The sequence below is a fragment of the Aythya fuligula genome, chromosome 3, assembly GCF_009819795.1.
Source record: "Aythya fuligula isolate bAytFul2 chromosome 3, bAytFul2.pri, whole genome shotgun sequence".
Taxonomy (NCBI): Eukaryota; Metazoa; Chordata; class Aves; order Anseriformes; family Anatidae; genus Aythya; species Aythya fuligula.
In genome coordinates this window covers 84,478,903-84,500,055 of record NC_045561.1, presented here as the reverse complement: position 1 = coordinate 84,500,055, position 21,153 = coordinate 84,478,903, and the positions used below count along the sequence as shown (strand labels likewise).

General features: G+C 40.6%; 1 protein-coding gene across 2 annotated transcripts; it reads right to left on the bottom strand.

Annotated features, from left to right (window-relative positions):
* Positions 1 to 2,288: 2,288 nt before the first annotated feature.
* LCA5 (lebercilin LCA5) lies at positions 2,289 to 20,481 on the bottom strand. Of its 2 annotated transcripts, none has more exons than XM_032185144.1 (9): positions 20,420 to 20,481; positions 19,240 to 19,303; positions 14,478 to 14,879; positions 11,901 to 12,430; positions 10,276 to 10,413; positions 9,372 to 9,468; positions 8,118 to 8,263; positions 6,193 to 6,331; positions 2,289 to 4,390 (listed from the first exon to the last, which is right to left on the bottom strand). In XM_032185144.1, the coding sequence occupies exons 3-9, from the start codon at positions 14,674 to 14,676 to the stop codon at positions 3,603 to 3,605; spliced, it is 2,037 nt and encodes a 678-aa protein (XP_032041035.1). In that variant the 5' UTR covers positions 14,677 to 14,879; positions 19,240 to 19,303; positions 20,420 to 20,481; the 3' UTR covers positions 2,289 to 3,602. The 2 variants fall into 2 exon arrangements, with proteins under 2 accessions (XP_032041035.1, XP_032041034.1); XM_032185143.1 differs by having other exon boundaries at positions 19,245 to 19,303.
* Between the last annotated feature and the right edge of the window lie 672 nt (positions 20,482 to 21,153).

Genomic DNA, 21,153 nt, shown 5'->3' with positions numbered 1-21,153 from the left:
TTTTCTGTCTTAGGATCCTCAGCCAGGAAAGAAAAACAAACAGCCCAGGCAACGTCGTCGTGAACACAGCCTGTCCGTCTGGGAGGGCAGCACTCATCCACAATTAGGACAAGAGAGTTATGACAAACAACCACCCACTCACACACACCTACACGGCTTACCTGCAGACTTCTCCTGCCTCTTGGAACAGTGTATTCTCCAAAGTCATCGTGGAAAAGTAACACAGACCATTAAACTCACTGCTTCTGGTCAGAATTTCACTTATATTCTGACCCTCTGTAAGTAAAATGACTGAGGTTAATTCTGTGGTGTTATAATCAACATGAGCAGGTTTGGGCTGTCAGCAAGCAGGTGAACGTGGATTGCTTTTCACTGCAGGACAATCAGCGAGAACGGTCCCACACACTGGGTCTGGATCTGTGACTAATTTTCTTTCTGAATGGGAGAGCAAAGAAAGTTATTGCGTGATGCAAACATCAGCCTTTCTTTTCAGCAAAGCTATTGTTTGCACGGAAATCTTGATTCAAAGCATCTTGAGACCATGAGAATCCTTCCCTGCATTTCAGTATGGTTTGAGTCAGGCTCATACGGAGCATATCAGAGAGGCATTTAAAAATCTGTCACTCTAACAAAGAATGATGACCTTCAGCTTATTTTCTGGAATGCCTCTGCTTTATACTTCATCGACCACATTTTCAGTTTACGTACATGTGCCAAGCAGCGAGTTACGTGAGCAGCAACGTCGCCACCAACCCTCCCCCCACCTCCAGTCACAAAACCATCATATACAAAGTCAGAACTTTGTGTAAAAGATGATTGAAAGGCACAAGCTTTACTTAACTCTTTTAATAAAACCATTTTGTTAAACAAAACAAGACGTAGCAATGATTGGAGTTTTACATAGAAAATTACAAAAAATGGCATTATATAATAAATATAACCTGAATATATGAGGAGTGTTGGGTAAGTTTGGTAGGAACGTCTAGAGAAAACCTACGCAGAAAAGAGAGCAGCTTCTCCTGAGTTAGTTGTGTCTCTGTTGAGGTTGTTCTGGGATAACGTGGTTGTGGGGTAGAGTGTTTCCCATCTGCCTGTGACGTTGTGCTAGCCAAGTCCCTTCTATCCATTTCATGACACTGATCTTACGTACGCATTTTCCTGACACAGCTAAGAGGCTCTTTGGTGGTCTGAGAAAGAAAATAACTGAAGCTTAAAAAGAAGTATTCAAAACTAAAAGCAGCGTGCTGTGAGCAGCCTACGGGTGATAACATCTTTCCCACCCTGGCTAGCCAGAGATGCGCATCCTGTAGCTTTCCCCAGTGCCAGTGCTGCCACGTAAAATCTTGCTGCCTTCTCAGCCAACTCATTCTGCAATAAATAACAATGCTCCAATGTCAGGAGTATCATTTACCGATCGATAATGGCCTGTCAAGTAATTCTCAAAAATCAAAAGAGAGCGATGGTGTGCTGGGTTTATGTGGCAAGGTTTTGGTAGCGGGGGGCCATAGGGGTGGCTTCTGTGAGAAGGATCCAGAAGCTGCCCCATGTTAGGTAAGGGCCCTGCTCCTGGCCAGAGCCGGGCCAACATGATGTTGTTTGTGCCTCTGTGAGAGCAGATTTAAAACAAGGGGAAAAAAATGCTTCAAAAAAAGCAGCTGGGAGGGAGAGGGGAGTGAGAAAAAGCCTTGCAGGCACCAAGGTCAGTGAAGAAGGAGGGGAGGTGGCTTGGATTTCAGCACAGTGAGACCTGACAGATTGACTACAGCAGACCACTCTCACTCACCCTTTAATAGTCCTACAGGGCCAGTGTGGAAGCCAAACGGCGAGTGGAGGCTAAGGGTGGACTATCAGGGCCTGAATGAAGTGCTGCAGTGCCAGACGTGCCAGAACTTCAGTACAAACTAGAGTCAAAGCCTCTGGTGGTACGCCACAGTCGATATTGCTAATGCTTTTTTCTCCAGCCCTCTGGCAGCAGCACGCAGGCCACAGCTGGAGGGGGCATCCAGTACCCTTGGGATTGGCTGCCCCAGGGGTGGAAACTCAGCCCTACCGTTTGCCAGGGGCTGATCCAGGCGGCGCCGCTTCCCCGGGCATGGCCGAGCATCGCTCACTGACTGCCTTTCTCTCTCTGTGCTTCTCTGTGGCCTTTCTTTTACTTTTTTTTTTTTTTTTCCTTTTTCTGTTTCCTTTCCCTTTTCTCCTTAATTAAATCATCCTTATCTCAAACCTTGAGCTCTTCGTGTCATATTTTCTCCCCCTTCCTCTTTGAGGAGGGGGAGTGAGGGAGTGTCTGAGGTGGGACTCGGCTGCCCACCCGAGTAAAACCACCACAGCCCTTTTTGGCACCCAACGTGGAGCTGAAACCCGTGACCCTGAAATTAAATCTCATGCTTTACCGACTGAGCTAGCCACACAGCTACTGGGTGGCTGGAAACATCTCCAGTACACCATGCCACTGCCCAAAACACTATTTTGGGCCTGGAAGGGCAAGTGCTGTGGCGACATGGTACGCCAGACAGAATCGAGTCTGAGAAGGGGAGTCACTTCTGAAACAATTTGGTCACCTCCTGGGCTGAGAGGCATGGCATTGGGTGGTTGTACCACATCCCTTGTCACCCACAAGCTGCTGGGAAGGTTGAGAGGTACAATGGGCTGTTAAAGACTGTGCTATGAGCATTGGGTGCTGGGACATGGAAACAATGGGACATGAACGTACCAGAAGCCACTTGGCTAGTTAACACCAGAAGGTCTGACAGCCTCAGAGAGGAAGGAGGAGAAAATATGACAAAGAGCTCAAGGCTTGAGATAAGGATGATTTAATTAAAGGGAAAAGAGAGCTCAAAACCTCGAGCTCTTTGTGTCATATTTTGGGAGTGAGAGAGTGGCTGAGGTGGAACACGGCTGCCCACCCGAGTAAAACCACCACAGTCCTTTATGGCACCCAATGTGGGGCTCAAACCCATGATCCTGAGATTAAGAGTCTCATGCTCTACCGCCAGAGCTAGCTGGGCAACTACTGGGTGGCTGGAAATACCCAGGTGTACCCTGGTCCTTGGGTGAAGACAATCCCATGAGTGGGTTTGCCCTTTCCCATGGCAGGAGCAACCCACGCCACCTTCCCCATCCACTTCCCTGCATGTGCTATGGGGACTTGAGCTCCCCTCACAGTGCGTAGGGGTTTTGGTTCAGCAGCACCAGGAAGAGCCTCTGGGACCCTGCGCCACAGCTGCACAAGGCTGGTGGTGCCCCGGGGTATAGGGTTCATAGGCCTGGAGCGCAAGAAGGGGCAAGAGCATCTTCTCTGGCTGAAGCAGCCAGCCAGCAGCTAACTCAGCTATCAGAGGTCCCTCAGGACAACTTCACTGCCTTCCTGCCACAACAGTCACTGCTGCGTTTGGATCTTACTTTTGACAAGAAGTTTCCTGCCTCTAGGTGAGGCTGTACTACCAGAGTGCATCTTTCCTCTATACAAGTACCCTTTATAAGTAAATGATTCCTTCATAAGGCTTTACAATACGTCTGAAATGTGTTAATTCTGTATCTAATAAATATCACATGAAAATAGTTTTTCAGTATTTACATATGAAAAATATAAAATAGGATCATTGTAAGATTACTTCTTCAACGTCATCTTCTAAAGAACCAAGGGTTTTAACTCCTGGCTTGAGTGCAGTCTGTTGCAGACGGTGTCTGTTTAGGTTTCTTCCTTCACTGAAAAGATCAGTGTCTTCTTTCACTTTGACTTTACTGTTTTTATCGACAAGAAGAGTATTACTAGACTCCCAGTCTACGTCAAAAGGTGTCATGTCCTTACTTTTAGAATGGAAGGCGGTACTGGCACTACTTCCAAAGAGTTGTTCCATTAAATTGGACTTCTTTTCTTTCTTACTATTAAAATCTGCATTTTCCTTGATATTTTCGCCTAAGTAGTCACTTTTCTGATTTAGCCAGCTTGGTCTCCCTGATCCTTTTCCAAAGGAAGGTACATAACTGCCAAATGTTAACTCTTCTACAGTCCTTACATTTTTCTGCTTCTGCCCTTGCGCTTTTGTGGCATCATCCTGGCTGTCACCTCCGGCAAAGCCATTACTAACCTTCCCTGGAATTTCAACGTATTGATCATTTTTCTCTTTTATGTCCAGGGAATCGGATCTTCTTGTATTTACGAGTGGTGTTTGAGAAGCAAGTCTCATGTTCGTTACATTTTGGGTTTCTCTATCAATTTCATTCATTCTAGCAAGCAGAAACTCTTTTTTTCGTTGCTCTTCCAGCATTTCAGTACTTTCTCTCTCTATTTCAGGTTTGTGTGTTTCTGTCTCCATCTTCATTTTATCTTCTTTATCCAATAAAAAGCTGCTTTCTTTTTTCATTTTACCATATTCTTCCCACTCTGCAGGAAATGTTTAAACATTATTTAGAATGATTTAGTCTTACAGTGCCTTTATAAGAATATTTTGAAAATTATCTGAGTAAAAGCCATTGAGTTTTTAATATGCTCTTCTATGCATACTGTGGTTTTGCTACTGTAAAAATAAATTCTTCAAAAGTTACAATTAAATTTATACTAGGTTCTCTGCTAAGATATAAAGGCTTGCTGTCATTTTTATAAAGGGATTAGGATATTATTCATGTTTTAGAACTTCAGAGGAATTTCATTTCTGCCAATTGCCTTATTTCCTGTGTTTGAATGAAAATGAATATAGCATCACCGATTTTAATAGTTCTGACTTGCACAGTACTTTATTTTTCTTTGTCAGCATCACTGACACTGGGACATATGCTTTTTTTTTTTTTTTTTCCATAAAGGAAACTATTGCTGTGAAGCTATCAGGCAACATAGTCATAGCAAGTCATTATTTGCTTCAAGTTGTGAATGATTTAAAACATACTACATCTGCTGCATATAGACAGCTTCGCTCAAGTGCCTTGTGTGTCACCACATGAACTCAGTGACAGTGCCTGTGCTAATACCAAATGTCAATTGGCATAGCTATGACAGGATGTGAAAAGTGCAAAACAATAATTAGCTACTAACAAGTGCAAATAAAAGACAAAGGAGGCTTCCAGTATTTCTGTCTTCAAAATATTTTTCTGTCGAGACACCATAGACACGTTAGGTCAAAAGTTGAATGACTACTTGCCTCATTCAACACATTGGCATTTCCCTTTGAAATTGGCGTTTCCCATTCAAACTGCTGATTTTTGTTTTCACAAAGTTCCATGTTATCTACTGTACTTTAGATCAAACTTACTGAAATAACTGCAACAAATCCATTTATGTATCTTTTTTTTTAGTAGCATATCATTATACCAAGGACAGTAGCTACCTTTCTGTACATAAGATGGGGAAACTATCAGCTCATACATTAAGATGGGAAGCACGGTCAGAATATCTTACAGACATAACAGAGCAAATTCTTGGCTTGTATAAATCATGCATTAATGTTAGTGGATGCAGGGGATTTTACACAGAATTTACTTCTGAAAGCAGCTATACCTTTTTAGAATTCTTCCTTGTAACTGCTTCCATTATTTAACTATAATCACTGAAAAATATTTTAACATGGCAGGACGCAGTCCATCTAAAATACCTCAAAATATGAAGAGGCTTAGGAGTGTAAGTCACTAGCATGCTTTGAAAACCAAATGAACAAAAAAGCAGTATTAAAATGTAACAACAGAAATTAGCATTTCTCAAATAGCCACACCAAATGATTCAGATAACCACAAGTGAAAAGAGAAACTACAACTTCAAGTGATACAAATAAAGCAGATCTGTACTGAAAAAACAGGTCAAATTAAGGAAAGGAGATTTGTACTACAATAGTAAAAATCTACTGCCTACCTTAACAGCATTTGGCAAGTCAGCAGGTAAATGCTGATTTATCTCTATGTCATCCTAAGCCGAATCTCTCAGATTTTAATATTTCTTAGTGGACAGCATTTTTACTGCTACATACTTAATCACATCTGCATACAGGATACAAATTACTCTATATTCCTTATTTTTTTCTGATTCTCTTTGCATAATATAACTGAAAATAATTTTCCACGGTAGTGATCTCTGCAAAATCATTTCACTCCTCTCTCTCTCTCTCTCACACACACACACACAAAAAGAAAAAACTAGCAGCCTCACTTGATTAGTATTCTACATTGCATTTTCCAGCTTTCAGCTGCCCATTTTCTTACCGTCATGCAGTTTCTGAAATCTCTCCTCTAAAGACTGTACTTCCTGAGCACGTTTCAGTTTCTCTTCCCTTTCCCTGTCTTGGTCTTGTCTTAGGAGGTCTCCTTGTTCTTTCCATTCAATGTCTTGAGGCTCTTTTTCCTGAAATAAATTGATACAAAACAAACTAATAGGGTAAAATAATCAAATAAATGAACAACAAGAAAAATATGATATGAACTTCTATTTCAATATGAAATTATATTCTCACTGCTAAATACAAAAATGAGCAAGTCATCTAAGCCTAACCAATTCTGACAACCCAGGGATTTTGGTCCTAAAATCTCATCATCTTTAACATAGTTTTATGTATCTGAAACAAAATGAACAGATAATCAATTCTATTTCGTATTACATGTCAGGAAGACTGCAGCTCCAATGTCATAAACCAAAATTGTCCCTGTGTTAAGGGTGGCTCTCTTTAGAAGTCACTAATTGCCTTTTCCAGAACTTTAATAGAAGCCAGACCCCATCCCCTTTTTGTTTTAACAAGCAAGCAATTAGTTTCCACAATCTGATCTTTTTACTGAAGTGAGTGGGTTGCAGATTCAGTCAGTTTCACAGTGGGAATTAATGTCACGGAGTATCAAGTAAACAGAGAATGAGAAAGGCTCATTCCTGGGTGAAAAACCAGCTAGTAAGTAAATATACATTTAAAGGGAAAGAAGCTGCAGAAAATATATTTACATCAGCATAAAAATCACTAACAGAAAATCAGTGGCAATGAAGTAAAATGAAAGCCAGCCTAATCCAATATGTGTATACTAACTTTGTAGCTTGTTCTTATTTCCCTAAAAAGTATATTTTACTGCATACAGAAGTTTCTTTTGCTCTACAATAATTGAAACAGTTACTACTTAATGAACAAAGAAAATAGAACTTGCTGCCCGAACAATTTCAAGTATTTTCCCTTCATATACACGACTATTATTGTGATTTTTAAAAATAAATTTTACAAAGAGATGGCAAACAAGCATGTAAAATGCTTGACTTAGGAAACTGATGAAGGCACAGACTACCCAAATTTAATTTACATTCCACCAGCTCCACTTACACCAAGTGTGCCGTTACATAACTTACACACCGAAGTGCTGGAAGAAAGCATACATTAAACTAAATCCATATTTACAGAAAGGATTCTGGAAGAGACAACATACGAACCAAGCTGTCAGCCATGAAAAAACTTCAGTCCTATCAGGAAGCCAGTCAAGACAACCATCAGAGCATAATTCCTTACAAGTAGCCCTAGATTTACATAAGGAAAATTATAAAATTTGTACTAAAATCAGTCTAATTCTACCTTACAAATCTCTTTGACTTTAGTCTGAGGTCACAGAAGTATCAGAAATGCTTCTGATGGTGCTATTTTATAATTAAAAAAGGAAACAGAAAAAAGTAACATAAAAAAACGCAACCACGCTCACAAAGCTGGAGAAACGACAGAAGAAATGCCATCACTCTGACAATAAGAGGAAGCATTAGATTTGTGGATTGTGAAATAAATTTGGAAAGTAAAAGAAACCATAACTAAGATCAAAACAAAAAGAGAGACGAAGGCAGCCAGTGCTGTTACAACAGATTGCTCAAATTAGCATTAGAAATAAATTAAAAAAAAAGTCCTAAAAATTTCAAAGAAGTGGTAGAAAAAAAGAAACAGATTGAACTAATGGTTATTGGTAAGACATTGAACATGGTGAACTGTCACAAAAATGGCACATGGGATTTCTGGGAAGGCAACACTTCTCTTAAAGATCAGAATGTTTTCTAAATTATATTTTCTGTATATTTAAATATACATTTTTTCTAACATACAAGCTGTGCATTAAATATTCAGTCTGATAGATGACTTATTTGGAGGAAGTCTTGAGTTTTTTTTTATGGAACTCACTATTCTGGGAAGAATCTCTTCTTTCTTATTTGTTGTGTCACCACAAACAAGTTCTGATTCTGGAGGAAATTCTACCGGTGAGAAGTATCCACTCGTCTGTACTCCTTTTGTGAGCTGTGCTCCTTTTTTAGTATTTTGGTTGTTGGCTGTAGAAAATACAAACGAATCAAGTCACATTTTCCCTTGAATCTACCAGACTATGCATCTATCCCTCATTTCTCAGTATCTGCAACTGTGGAAGTGGAAAGTGTTGGGAAGTTTCACGTAACTGTTTTTCAGTATCTGTAAATGCTAACTTAAAAAATTGCATGTAAAAACTGACATTGAAACCAAACCACAAACAGGAAAAAAAACTATTTATAAAATCATTACAGTATAGTGAATATATATACATTAATTGTCCATACAATATCCTAATCATCATCTTGTCTCAGAAGGTACATTTAGAGAACCAAACTCATTAAGTTCATTTTAAGTTGTATCTTTAAAACACAACCTTATATCTGTTAAATGACATTATCAAAGCCTGAACCTAAAACGGAGTGATAGTACAATACCTATCCTAAAACGAGCAGCAGATAAACTGAAATGCTCACAATAAATATTTAAAACAGCCCCAGAAATTCCTGCTTCTTCTGACAAGTAGATTCTACCGATCCATTGAAGACTGTCTGAGTACACATACAGACATACATATATAAACACATATTTATGCTGGTAACATAAGGCTTCAGGCTGCCTTGTCACACCAGAAGAAATGACTACATTGATGCATTTAGAAGATTATGTTCTGTGACATATGCACTCTGATGAAAAACGTACTGCAGCTGATCTGACAGAAAATAAATATGAATTGATGAAAAAATAAATAAAAAACATCCACAAAATATAGCAGTGAGGTTTTATTTTTTTAAAGCCTCTGTAATTTATTTTCATGTAGACATTATCTATGATCTACTAGAAAATTTACTAAACCATCTGCCTCTCCTCCTTCACCCCAGAACTTCTGATATGAAATTAATTAAAAACACTTTGATGAAGTTCTAGGTTCTAGTTCTGCTGCAGTTACAAACAGCATCACACTGTGCTCTTCTTTGTAATGACTGCTGTGTTGAAAGCAGTGCAAAAATGTAAGCCTTCCTGGACAAGTGGCAGTGGGGTCAAACACTGAATGGCATGCATGAGATAACCTAGCAGAGTCTAACTTAAAAGTGACATTACTAATCTTTTTGCCTTTGTTGTTTCATGTGTTACCTTTCTTTCTTTGTATAATATCCATGTCCTTTCTTGGTGATAGCTTCAACATACGATTAGCATATATGTTTTTCGCTTCAAGTTCTCTTTCTTTTTCCTGTGAGTCAAAGAGGTGTAGCAGAATGAGTTACTAAAGTTTCATTCACTACTCATTACCAAAGCCGTAAATTAAATTGAAAATATTTGTTGTAATTATAAAGTAAGGGCATCACTAGTTCTTGTTCAATGTTTCGGGGAGCACAATCAAATTCTTAACTTTTCTTATCCTGTAAAAATATGCAGATAGAGCTCTTCCCCTCCCCCAAATCATTAGCAAAATAGTCTGAAAAAATGTTGCAACCCTGCAGCAAAAATACAACTAAATGCCGGTACTTCCCTAACCGTGAATAAGACTTGTGATGTATTTATGGATCGCACAAATAAACGTTTAGTATCATAAAGTGTTAAACATTTCAGTGTTGCAGTATTACTTGTCACAGGGTACACATACGTGTGTCACAAGTACATCCAATTAATCTGTACACAAACCTGCTGTAATGCACATACATTACTAAGATAAATTGCTGCATATGCCCGCAGATCTGATCTTAACAATCAAGTCTTCAATACCCAGTTTTCCCATTGATTTTGTGGTTTAATGGCAATTCTTGGCTACATGCTTGATCTTGCTTTTCTTAACTAGCATTGACAATAATTAACATGGAGGCATTCCTGCTCTTAAACTGGCTGCGGGGTCAGAGCACAGAACTTTCTCATTTGAAGCAGGAAAAGAACTCACATGTGATATAATCAACTACATGTCTGAAAGTGCAATCACTGGTAAACTATTCAAACTCGATTACAGATACTTCCAAAGATAAAATGCCACAATTTGGATCCCAGCTTGCATTGCTTCACACTTTACCTTCAGCTTCTGACTAAGTTGTTGAAGCTCTTCTTGGAGAATTCTGTTTTCTTCTTGAGCTTCATGCACCTTTTTTTTCTTTGACTGTAACTCTCGTTGAAAACTGTTACCACTTAATTCAAGATTTTTTTCCAGATCCTTCAATAAAAACAACAAATTAATTATTATTATTATTATTATTATTATTATTATTTTATCAGCAGGGATACTTTTTGTTTTCTTCTCTTTTTTTATTTTTTTATATTCTTTTTTTTATGTTCAAGGTACTTAAAAAAAATTACAGAAAACCAGCATCTTGGATTCGGATATCAGCTCCACCACTACTGTAACAGTAAACACGCATAAACCCTAACCCTAATTTTCAGGGGGCAGACAGAGCACCTGCAGAGCTGCTGCAGCTCATCTTTCTGGAATAGACAGGGACAATTTGAGGACATCATGGGACATGATGCTAGTCAATTCCCCAAGGCTCTTGCACAGGCAAAGAGTGCACCTCTGAAACTCTAAGACAATCTTGACCTGATGGTTTCAAAACAGGACACCTCCCTAAAAGTACAGGATTAGAAGGAAGAAGACAAGAAATAATTTTAACCTTCTTCTCCGGGAAATAGATTTGTGACTGTTGTTCCATTTAGATACTCTCACCTGTTTTAAGTGAGCCTGTGATGATGAGAGGAGGAAAAAAACAGACGAAAAAAATGTACTTCTAGAGCATGATTCATTTTAACATTATCCACTACCATAAATGTTGAAATACCCGATCGTAAAACTACAGGTGCCAGATGGTGACGCTACAGGGTGAGGTGATCTGAGTAGCAGCATTTTCTATCCTGATTTTTTGGGGTTTATTTCACGGGAGCTTAGTTTCCATTAAAATCCTTTGGATTTACAGTATCTATTATCTCTGTGATGTAATTTAGCTTTAAGTACTAATATAGTCACTAAACTTTAAAATCATTTTAATGACCAATATAATGTTAAAAAAAAGCATTGCATACAACTTCCAGCAGTTTAAAGCTGCAAACACAATTACTTTTAAATGAGATGAGTTTTTAAGACATATTGGTAAATATTTTTGCTGAATAGTATTAAAGTAAATTGCACAAGATTCTTAAAATGGATACCTACAAAGTGTACTAAAGCTCATTTTGGTATGAAAAAGATTGCTATACTTTTCCCCAGCTCAGCTCTCAGATGTGCAGAATAGGGGACAGGATTTTTTTTTTAAAAGGAAGAATTTTAGTACACGATTCCCTGAATACCCAGTAATTTTTTACTAAATGCTTCACCTTCAGGAGGATAAATTAGACTTCATACAGTTACAGTATAGCTGCATGCATTTCTGAAATGTTATTACTAGTTATAAAAGCACTTAAAAGCACAAGCTCGCTGTGTATACACTGACAAGTAACACTTAATTTGTAAATAGCAATTTCAATGCTTGACTACTGAGTATATAACTATATAATTACCTTGGAAATAATTTACTTGATGCTATTTACATGTAAAAAAGAATAATTTTTCTATTTGCTCTAGCACAGTGGAAAAAATAAAAACAACATGAAGCTCTTTCTGGTAAGAAATACCTGAACCAAAATTTCTTGCAAAAGAAAAGGTCATCTCACCTTAATTCTTTTTTCACTGTCCTCTAGTCTGCTCTCTGCATAGGCGAGTTTCTTTGCCAGGTCATCTCTTTCGGCAAGGTGCTTATCTGCAGACAGCTTTTTCAGTTTCTGCAAGACAGTTTTTGTTCTGTACAGTTCGTCTTCCGAATCCTTCAGCCTTCTCTCAGTGGCACGTTCTCTCTCTTGAGATTTTCGTAGGCGCTCCCTCAGTATTCTAATCTCATTGTTGTGTCGGGCAAGGAGCTGAGAGATTTCGTTTTCTGTATCCTCAAACTTATTCAAGGCTTTCTCCTGCCTGTGCTGAAGCCTCTTCAGCGCCCTGTTTTCCTTCTGCAGCTCATCTAGTTTGATGTGGAGTTCAGTCAGTTCATTTCGGAGCTCATTGATTTTCAGCAGCCTAGCAGAAAGAACTCTTTTTGTAACGAGATCTATATCCTTCGCAGGAGAATCCCGAGTGAGGCTCTGAGAACGGAAACCCCACCGTGTCCCTCTTTTGCTCGGTGCATATTTGGAACCCAATTTCTTTGCGGCTAAGAGAGGAAAAATGAAAAGCATGTTTACCATAAGACAATGCAATTTGTCGATTCAGACATCCTTTCTGGAATAAAGCTCTGCCTGAAACAATTTTACAATACTTAGCAGGGATTGCAGCTTTCAAACCAGAAAATAGAAAGCATATATGTGAGAGGCTTATGCTTCTTTTCATAGATAAAAAATGGAGATTTCCGTTTGTGATCTGCAAGAGGTAATATTTTCAGCCATCAATATAGAAGCATTGTAATCATCTGCAAGTTGTATCAGAAATAACAGACGTTTCATTAATATTTGATTAGAAATACCGTACTCCTATGCATACAATATTATCAAATGCTTGTACAATGGCAACAATTAGCTGAGTGTTAGCTAGTTATGTATTATGCAAGATGTCATTCTCTCAGACAAATGAAACAGTGTTTTCAAACCCAGCTGCCATGCTTACAGACAAAACAGCAATCTTAAAGGCTCAATGCAAAAAGCCTCCAAAGAAAAATTATAAATCCATGAAAATTCAGTTGTCCCTTGAATAATTTATTTCTGTATCACGAGTTATTTTCCACAGAGTATCCTTATTTGATTACCAGTGCGCATCACTCCCACATTTCTGTTTGACACTATTTTATTATCATCCCCACAGATGAAAGCTAAACATCAGGTTTCTATCTTATTTGCCTCTCAAGCTACACTCAGTGAAAAAAGGACATCATACACTAAAATATATCTTAAAACATCTGAATATACAGCCAGTATATATTCAGTAAGGGACACCACTGTTTGGAATAAAGAAGCTGAGCACCAGCTTAGATATCATACAGGTCTGAAAGCTTGTATTCAGCAATAATGCAGTAACCCATACACTGGGTGTGAGCAGCTGCAAATTCTGCCTTCCCTTTGGTGCTCACCATACTTCTTCTAATCCAGAGAGAATATTTGACAGCAAAAATAACAGCTTTAAAATATTATATTTTCCTGTGAATGTTTTGCACATATACTCATTCATTTTCTGTTCAATGCTCACTTTTTCCACAGTTTGGACAGTTTGGACATGGAAACACAGTTTAAAAAACTAAATTTTCCATCCATGGCTGCTGTGGAGGAGATGCCACTTGTGAACACACTGATGTTCAGCAAAACACCAGCTGCACCAGGCCCAAGGATATTTTCCCTGGGCAACCTCAGGTCAGATCTTATGGCACGCTAGATCATACGATTAGCCGCATGGTTCCTACAGTACCAAGCACTTACAAAGGAAACAGCATTTGCTTGTGAAAGACAAGATGTTTTTGCTTCATCAGAAGATGTGCATAACTATTTAGAACAAGCTGTCAAAACGTGGCAGAGAGGCGTCCCAGCCCAGGACCTGTACAACCATTCTCTCCCTTTTTGTAGGGATGTTCATTTTCCCCACAGCCAACACAGCAGCTTATGTATGTGAGGGAGCTCAGTGGAGCTATCCCATCCCAAACTGGAAATATTTTATTCTCAGGGAAGGCCTATAAAAAACCCTTTCTTTTGAATTTCCACTCCATATGTACCTAACAGTCACCAAACACGTTTTCTCTCTTGCCACATTGCTGCTTGTTTTCTGGCTTGTTTTGAAAGTACACGATTATAGCAGTGTAAAGCTTAGTCAAGTAGACTTCCCCAACAGGGAGATCTTTAGGGGATGTTGTCAGAGACATCATAACAATTGTCTCTTACAGACTGCATAGTACAGGCTTGCCTTGAGTCCTTTCATCAAAGACTGAAAGAGAACATCAGCACAATTCAACAAAAGGCTACTTCAGGAGCTGTGCTTGCTTGTTAAAAAAAAATACGAGTAATTCTGAAAACCATTAAAATCGTCCTCTTGCAGGAACAGGTTAGTTTCATTCTTCACAAAACAGTCACAGTCTACTTGCCATCTGTAGGATAATTCACATGAACCTTATTTCTAGATTCTTACAATGCTTAATAAAATTTCCCACTTTTATTTCAGCTTTCAAACACAATCAACTCTTTGGAGCAGTTACAAAGGAACAACTTCTGCGATCTACCTACCTTGGTAGTGCACAAGGCTGTTTGAAGTTTGTGTTTTGTGATCTCTCTTTTCTTGGCTTGTAGACGGATAGCTTAGTGTGGGTGACTGGCCAGATGAGTGAGAGACATTATCTTCATCCGAATAATAGGAGTCACTATTTCTATCCCCATCTGATTTTCTGTCTTGTTCAGAATCTGGGCTTCTTACTCTTTCTCCCATTTTTTTTTTTTTTTTTTAATTAGCTGCTCTCCAGATTTTTCTCAAAGACTGTTCATTTTGACACAAAAGACCTTTTGGTAGTCACAATGGCAGCAGCTGGATTATTTCTTTGTATTTATCATCTTCATCTCCCAAGCATGAGATCTTTGTAGGTCAGTCCAGCAAGCAGTAGTTACCATTCAGAATGCATTTTTCTGTAACAACTGAGAGAGAGAGAGAAAAGTGAGAGTGATTTTGCCCTTAAGAAAGGTAGAAGAACTGTAAAATTATTCAGAATTCCTATAACTTTACGCCACATGCTTTGCTACATTAGCTTTATTACTTATATTGAATGGGACAGGCATCACTCTAGGAACGGAGCAAGTACTGTACTCAGTAGTTGGAGGCACTTCATCACCAGACGAGGAATGAGAAGAGTACCACAGCTAAATCTTGAACAAGGAATTACTGCCAGGTTAGAGAGAGAACAATTTGGAAAACAAGACAAAAGACACGTAAAAGTCTAAAGCTATTTAGGAAACTAATTTAAACAGACTGAAAAACTTTTTACCCAATAAATTAACGACTTATTTCTGACTAGAACTGAGATGGTATTTGTAGAATTTGACTAAATTTTCCATATCTCAATTTCTGAATTCTGTTCTAACTGAAACCAGGACACAGTCCAATGATGCTAAATAACGTGCTTGAAAAATCAGTTGTCCCATTTGCCTGGAGCATGTTCCAGCCCTAACCACTACTGGGCCCTTCCCTTTGCCTTGGGAAGTACTCTTGTATCCTACAACATCTAGTGCTTTGTGCCCTCAAGAGCTGGAAGGAGCACGTATTTGTGTCATGTGCATGATACGAAAATGCAAACAAAGCCTTTAAAAAAATAACTATTTTTAAGTTTGTAAGTATCTGATGAAGGAGACCATGCTGCTGGTATATGGTAAATGTTATTGCAGCAAGTATAAAAGAGAATGGCTGCTCCTGCAGATGGTCTTTTGATGTACACTGAAAAGTCCTCCAAACTCAAGGTAAAAATCACTTTATTTTCTAATTTCTGAGACACTTGGTGAGAAAATCATGGAGCAAATATATCCAAAAATTTCCTTACCCTTCTCAGTCAAAAGAATTTTCTCATCAATGTATAAAGTATTAACTATGTGCAGCCTCCTGTGTTTTATGTCTCTCTCTCACCACAGTTTTCAAGCTTATTTCTCCACCATCTCCATTCTTTCCAACTTCAAGACATCAGGCCTCTAATGGGTGAATAAAAAGGACTCGCACCAGAGCCCATCAGTTCTGCCTGTTGAATGACATGAACTCCTAACCCATTTCTAAATGGTTAAGTAAACTACATACACAAAAATAAATAAAATAAAATAAAATAAAATAAAATAAAATAAAATAAAATAAAATAAAATAAAATAAAATAAAATAAAATAAAATAAAATAAAATAAAATAAAATAAAATAAAATACAAGAGCTGCTTTCAATCAAAACCCTTCTACACTGCAGGGCATATGACATACCTGTAAAAAAGAGGTCAGTATTTCACTATATCACTTTGCTTTCCCAATAAAATAAACTTAGCACGCTTTTTTAGCCTTCTGTTCCACTGCCTATACCTGCAGAATTGCATAGCCAAGCAGAACAGAAATGTCAGCTGCCAAGAAAGTTTTCATTACAAATTCAAGCTTTCTGGCCCAGTTCATGGTTAGCACACTCAACTCTGTCTCCAGTGACTAGGATGGATTTGCCCTCATAATCTATACAGCAGGAATTAGAGGAATAAATATCCCCATAGATTTCTGAACAGAGCAGCTCCTAGGAAACTGTTACTGAATTATTTGGAAGAGAGTGTTTTTTTCTTTACTTGGGGAGTACCTTTCCAAAATAATGTTAAGTACCTAAATATTTTCAATGAGGTCCAACTAAATTAGATACCTAAAACTGACATCAAAGATGAAAACTGAAATTACACCACAAGGCTGAGAAAGAAGACAAGCTATGCTTGAGATCACTTGTCCTACAGATTGCTAAACACATGCAGGAGGGGTCAGCGATTGCAAACATTCATATGATCAGCAATAAGTATGCTTTTTTTTTTTTTTTCTGAATTAATGGAGCTATATTTCAAAAGTATACACCTAACCATAACTGTATCTGTCTCTAAATACAATGAAGACCCTCACACACATTAACGAGGGCAAGACTAGGATCAAGTAAGAATATTAGAGTTTATCCAGGTGCAACTATCCTCCCAAACAGCTCTACTCCTAAGTCATCGAATCATCCAGGTTGGAAAAGACCTCTAAGATCATCAAGTCCAACCATTAACCTAGTATTGACAAGTCCACCACTAAACCATGTGCCTAAGCACCCCATCTTCACGTTTTTTGAAGACCTCCAAGGATGGTGACTCAATGAGTTCCCTGGGCAGCCTGTTACAGTGCTGCACAACCCCTTCACTGAAGAAATCCTTCCTAATACCCAACCTGAACCTCCCCTGGTGCAACTTGAGGCCATTCCCTCTAGTCCTATCACTGGTTACCTGCAAGAAGAGGCCGACCCCCAACTCCCCACACCTTCCTTTCAGGTAGCTGCAGAGAGCAGTGAGGTCTCCCCTGAGCTTCCTCTTCTCCAGACTAAACACCCCCAGCTCCCTCAGCCGCTCCTCACAGGCCTTGTGCTCCAGGCCCCTCACCAGCTTTGTAGCCCTGCTCTGGACACGCTCCAGGGCCTCGATGTCCTTCTTGTAGTGAGGGGCCCAAAGCTGAACACAGCACTCGAGGTGCAGCCTCACCAGAGCTGAGTACAGGGGGACAATCACTTCCCTAGCCCTGCTGGCCACACTGTTCCTGACACAAGCCAGGATGCCGTTGGCCTTCTTGGCCACCTGGGCACACTGCTGGCTCACAGCCAGCTACTGACCAGCCCCCCAGACCCCTTTCCGCGGGGCAGCTCTCCAGCCACTTCTCCCCTAGCCTTGCATGGGGTTGTTGTGCCCCAGGTGCAGGTCCCAGCACCTGGCCTTGTTGAACCTCATACAGCTGGCCTCATCCCATCAGTCCCACCTATCCAGATCCCTCTGCAGAGCCCTCCTACCCTCGAGCAGATCAACACTCACGCCTAACTGGTCTCACAGTCATCTGCACAGAATTTCTGTTGCCTTGCTCCTTGCTCCCAAACTGAAACACAGATGCAGTTTTGGGAACACTCTGCTCTCTACATGGTGCACAGGTAAAGCTGCGTCAGTTCTGACTCCATGAGACAGAATCATAGGGAATGCAGAAGATATAAAATAAAATATAAATGAACATATTAAAATATAAACTAATATAAAACTAATTCTGTCTTTTATCTTTCTGAAAATATAAAGATAATACTCCGGAGGGCTGTATCACAGACCTCACATTATTTCACTCATCTGGAATGAAAAAACATTGAAAACTGTAATTGTGTTTGTAGGCTATACTCACAAAAGCTATATATAGGCGATGCCATTGCTTGTAAGAAGCCACAGGCTGCATTTTCAGCTAACAAAATGGGCCACGGGACTTGTCAGGCTTTGTCTGGACTCATTTTGGATGCCTGGAGCTTTGCTATACATGTAGTTTATTTAGTTGCAGCAAAATTAGCTAACAGCCACGTGGTTTATCGAATTCGTGTTTGCTTAGCTTTGTACAACTGTGTGCTCTAGCATCTACAGTTCCATGTATAACTAACAGCAGCAACAGGTAGCTCGCTCTGGGAGTGAACTATCTGTTTCCCTTGGGAAAATGGAGCAGAGAGGAGCACAGCCATGAGAGGATTTCAGGGCCCTGAAAGCACAAATGCAGGGTGACACTGGGCCCCACGCTGTAACAGCTCACCAGCACTCAGTCACTGCTCATCAGAAGGATGCAATCTTGGGAAAAAGGCAAAAACAGTTTTACAGGTAACACACAGAACAAACACACCACATGTAGTAAAGACAGATGGAGCCGTGAGTCAATGAAGAAAGAGCAATGTGTACAGTGCGTTAACAAGCATAAAAATGATCCCACATGGACCCAAGGTGAGGAAGAAGAAACAGGTAGCATCCACCATCCCAAAGCCTTCCCTGGGAGGCATGGGAAGAGGTGAGTTGCTGTAAAGTCTCCCCCCTGCCAGTCAGATCCATTCAGGTCCCAGATGTGTCTGAAATTAACACCAGAAAGTGTGCTTGATACTGGAGGCTGTCTGCATCACTCTAACTGTGCATAACTTGAACCGCGTTTATTATCTGGACTAGTACTAAATCTTTGATTAGACCATTAAGATTTTAATTAGATTAACAACTGATTCCTGGCTCTGCATCTGTGTTCCCCTCTTTGCCGAGAGCAACGTGCTGAACAAAACAATCTGGTGGTATTCAAGCAGCCTGGTCTGTCTCCGGGCCACGGGGGCACATGTGGCATCCAGAGCAGCCCTGGGCTCCTGGGGTGGGCACACCACTGGCAGAGGCACCACATCTAAAGGTGTTAACCTAAGTGGCAGCACTGATTTCTGTGTGGGGCAAATAACTCCAGCGGTGTGGGTGTAGCGAAGATATACCTTACTTTTGTCTGCCTGTAGGATACTGAAAGACGAAAAGAAGTCTTCGTGCACAGATTTTTTTCTGGAGGAAAAAAAAAAAAGCATATGTGAATGAAAACGAGTGGGACTGCATTCAGGGAAAAATGTAAATGTCTACAATTCAATTATCAAGATGTCTAATTATATACATAAAACAAGAACACTCATTTTCACTTACTAACTTAACACTGATCAGTCATTTTATAGTCCCACAAGCACTCACTGAAAAGGCAATAATCCTTAGGAAGAGTGCTTTTCATAACAGTATTTAAAATAGACAAATCGTATTTTGTGAAGTAAAATGTGAAAACCGGAGGATGAAAATTATCCACTTCTGTGCTGGATATTACCCACTTTTGAGAATATTTTGCTAAGCACCGTTTTGACAGGTAGCAAACTGCAATTTCTGATGCTTTCTGGAAGTATTTTGAGAAATCAAGGGGCTGAAAACAAATGGGGAAAGGTGAACCCATACAAGTTCTTTTGAGGAACCTCTAAAATTAATTTCCTGAATCTCCAAATGGTTTTTGGGTTTGTAAACTGGTAAGATTATCACACTTTTTCTACAAAACGGGAAACTGTGGTCAGTTGGGTCTTGCAAGATTTGGTTTTCCACCGCTTTACGATATAAGATGTAATTTGATTAAGATAAAAAATCGTAGTTTGCCTTTAGAGCAAACGAGTCACTGGGACATCTGAGTTTTACTCCAGTCTAATTCCGAAATGTTTTGCTTTCCTTGGCTCCTCAGCCGTCACCGAGCAGCCTGGGTCGGTTAGGAAAGGAGTTTAACTGAGGAAAACCCACCAAGGTACCTCTGGCCCTGGTACATTTAATAATTTGGAGGGGAATATGGGTTAGTTGTCAGCCTGTTACACAAAAACAAAAACAAATAAAAAATGATTAAATTAACGAATTATTAGACAAACAGCAGCCACACAGCGCGGGACAGCCCCTCCCCAGCACCCCCCGCAGCTCCGCAGACGCCTCTGGGAGCCCAACGCACCACGGCCGGATCATGGCGGCCCCGCTCCCCGGGGGCAACCGCGCACCCGGCCCCGGACACCCTGCCCCTTGTCCCCGACCCCTGTCCCTTGTCCCTTGTCCCTTGTCCCTGTCCCCGGCCCCAGGCCCAGGCCCCGGCCCCGGCCCCGCCGGTACCTGCGGACGCGGCGCCGTTGCCACGCTACGCTTAAAGGGGCCGCTCGGGGGCTCTTGACAGCCGCTGCCCCAGCAACCGGCAGCGGGAGGAGGCGGGCTCTCCCTCTCAGCCATTGGCTGCCCGCGCTGACAGTTTAGAGATCCCTGGAGATCGATTGGTGGAGGGGTGAAGTTGAGGGGGCTGATTGGCTTAGGTGCGGCACGGGGGGCGGGACGGAAGGGCGCCTTTGAAGGCGGCGGGCGTAGGAGGCGCCGCCATTTTGGCTGCGGGGCGCAGCGCCTGTGAGGGACGGGGCGAGGGGAGCGCGGCCGGAGATGGCGGCCGGCGGGTGGCGGCGCCGCTGCTCTGGCTCCTCAGTGCCCTGCCCTGCCCTGCCCTGCCCGGCATCGTCCCGGGTTTGAAGGGGCAGCTCGTCAGGGAAGAGGGAAGATGGAAATAAAGCGTTTTTTTTATTCACGTTATTTATTTTTATTTCACGTCAGCGTTGGAGTGGGGCGGTGGGTTGGTGGGTGTCCTACGGGCGTTGTGTCGGGTGAGGTGAGCCCCGGGGCTCACGGCGAGGTGTTAACAGTGGCAGGAGGGTGAAAGTGCCCTGTAAGACCAGCAAGGAGGTTTGAACTCCAGGACAGACCTAATTCACTGACCCTATTGCATTTTACTGCACGGAAAAGTAAAACTTCCAACCATCAACTGTTACACTACTTTTTTTTCTTTTTCCTTTTTTTTTTCTCTC

What these genes read in the sequence shown, in the direction of transcription:
- LCA5 (XM_032185144.1), bottom strand. Translation starts at nt 14,676, where the DNA reads ATGGGAGAAAGAGTAAGAAGCCCAGATTCTGAACAAGACAGAAAATCA. An exon ending in AACTTAGTCAGAAGCTGAAG is followed by an intron (nt 9,469 to 10,275) that starts GTAAAGTGTGAA and finishes TTTGACTCACAG; the next exon opens with GAAAAAGAAAGAGAACTTGA. An exon ending in ATTTCAGAAACTGCATGACG is followed by an intron (nt 4,391 to 6,192) that starts GTAAGAAAATGG and finishes CATTTCCTGCAG; the next exon opens with AGTGGGAAGAATATGGTAAA.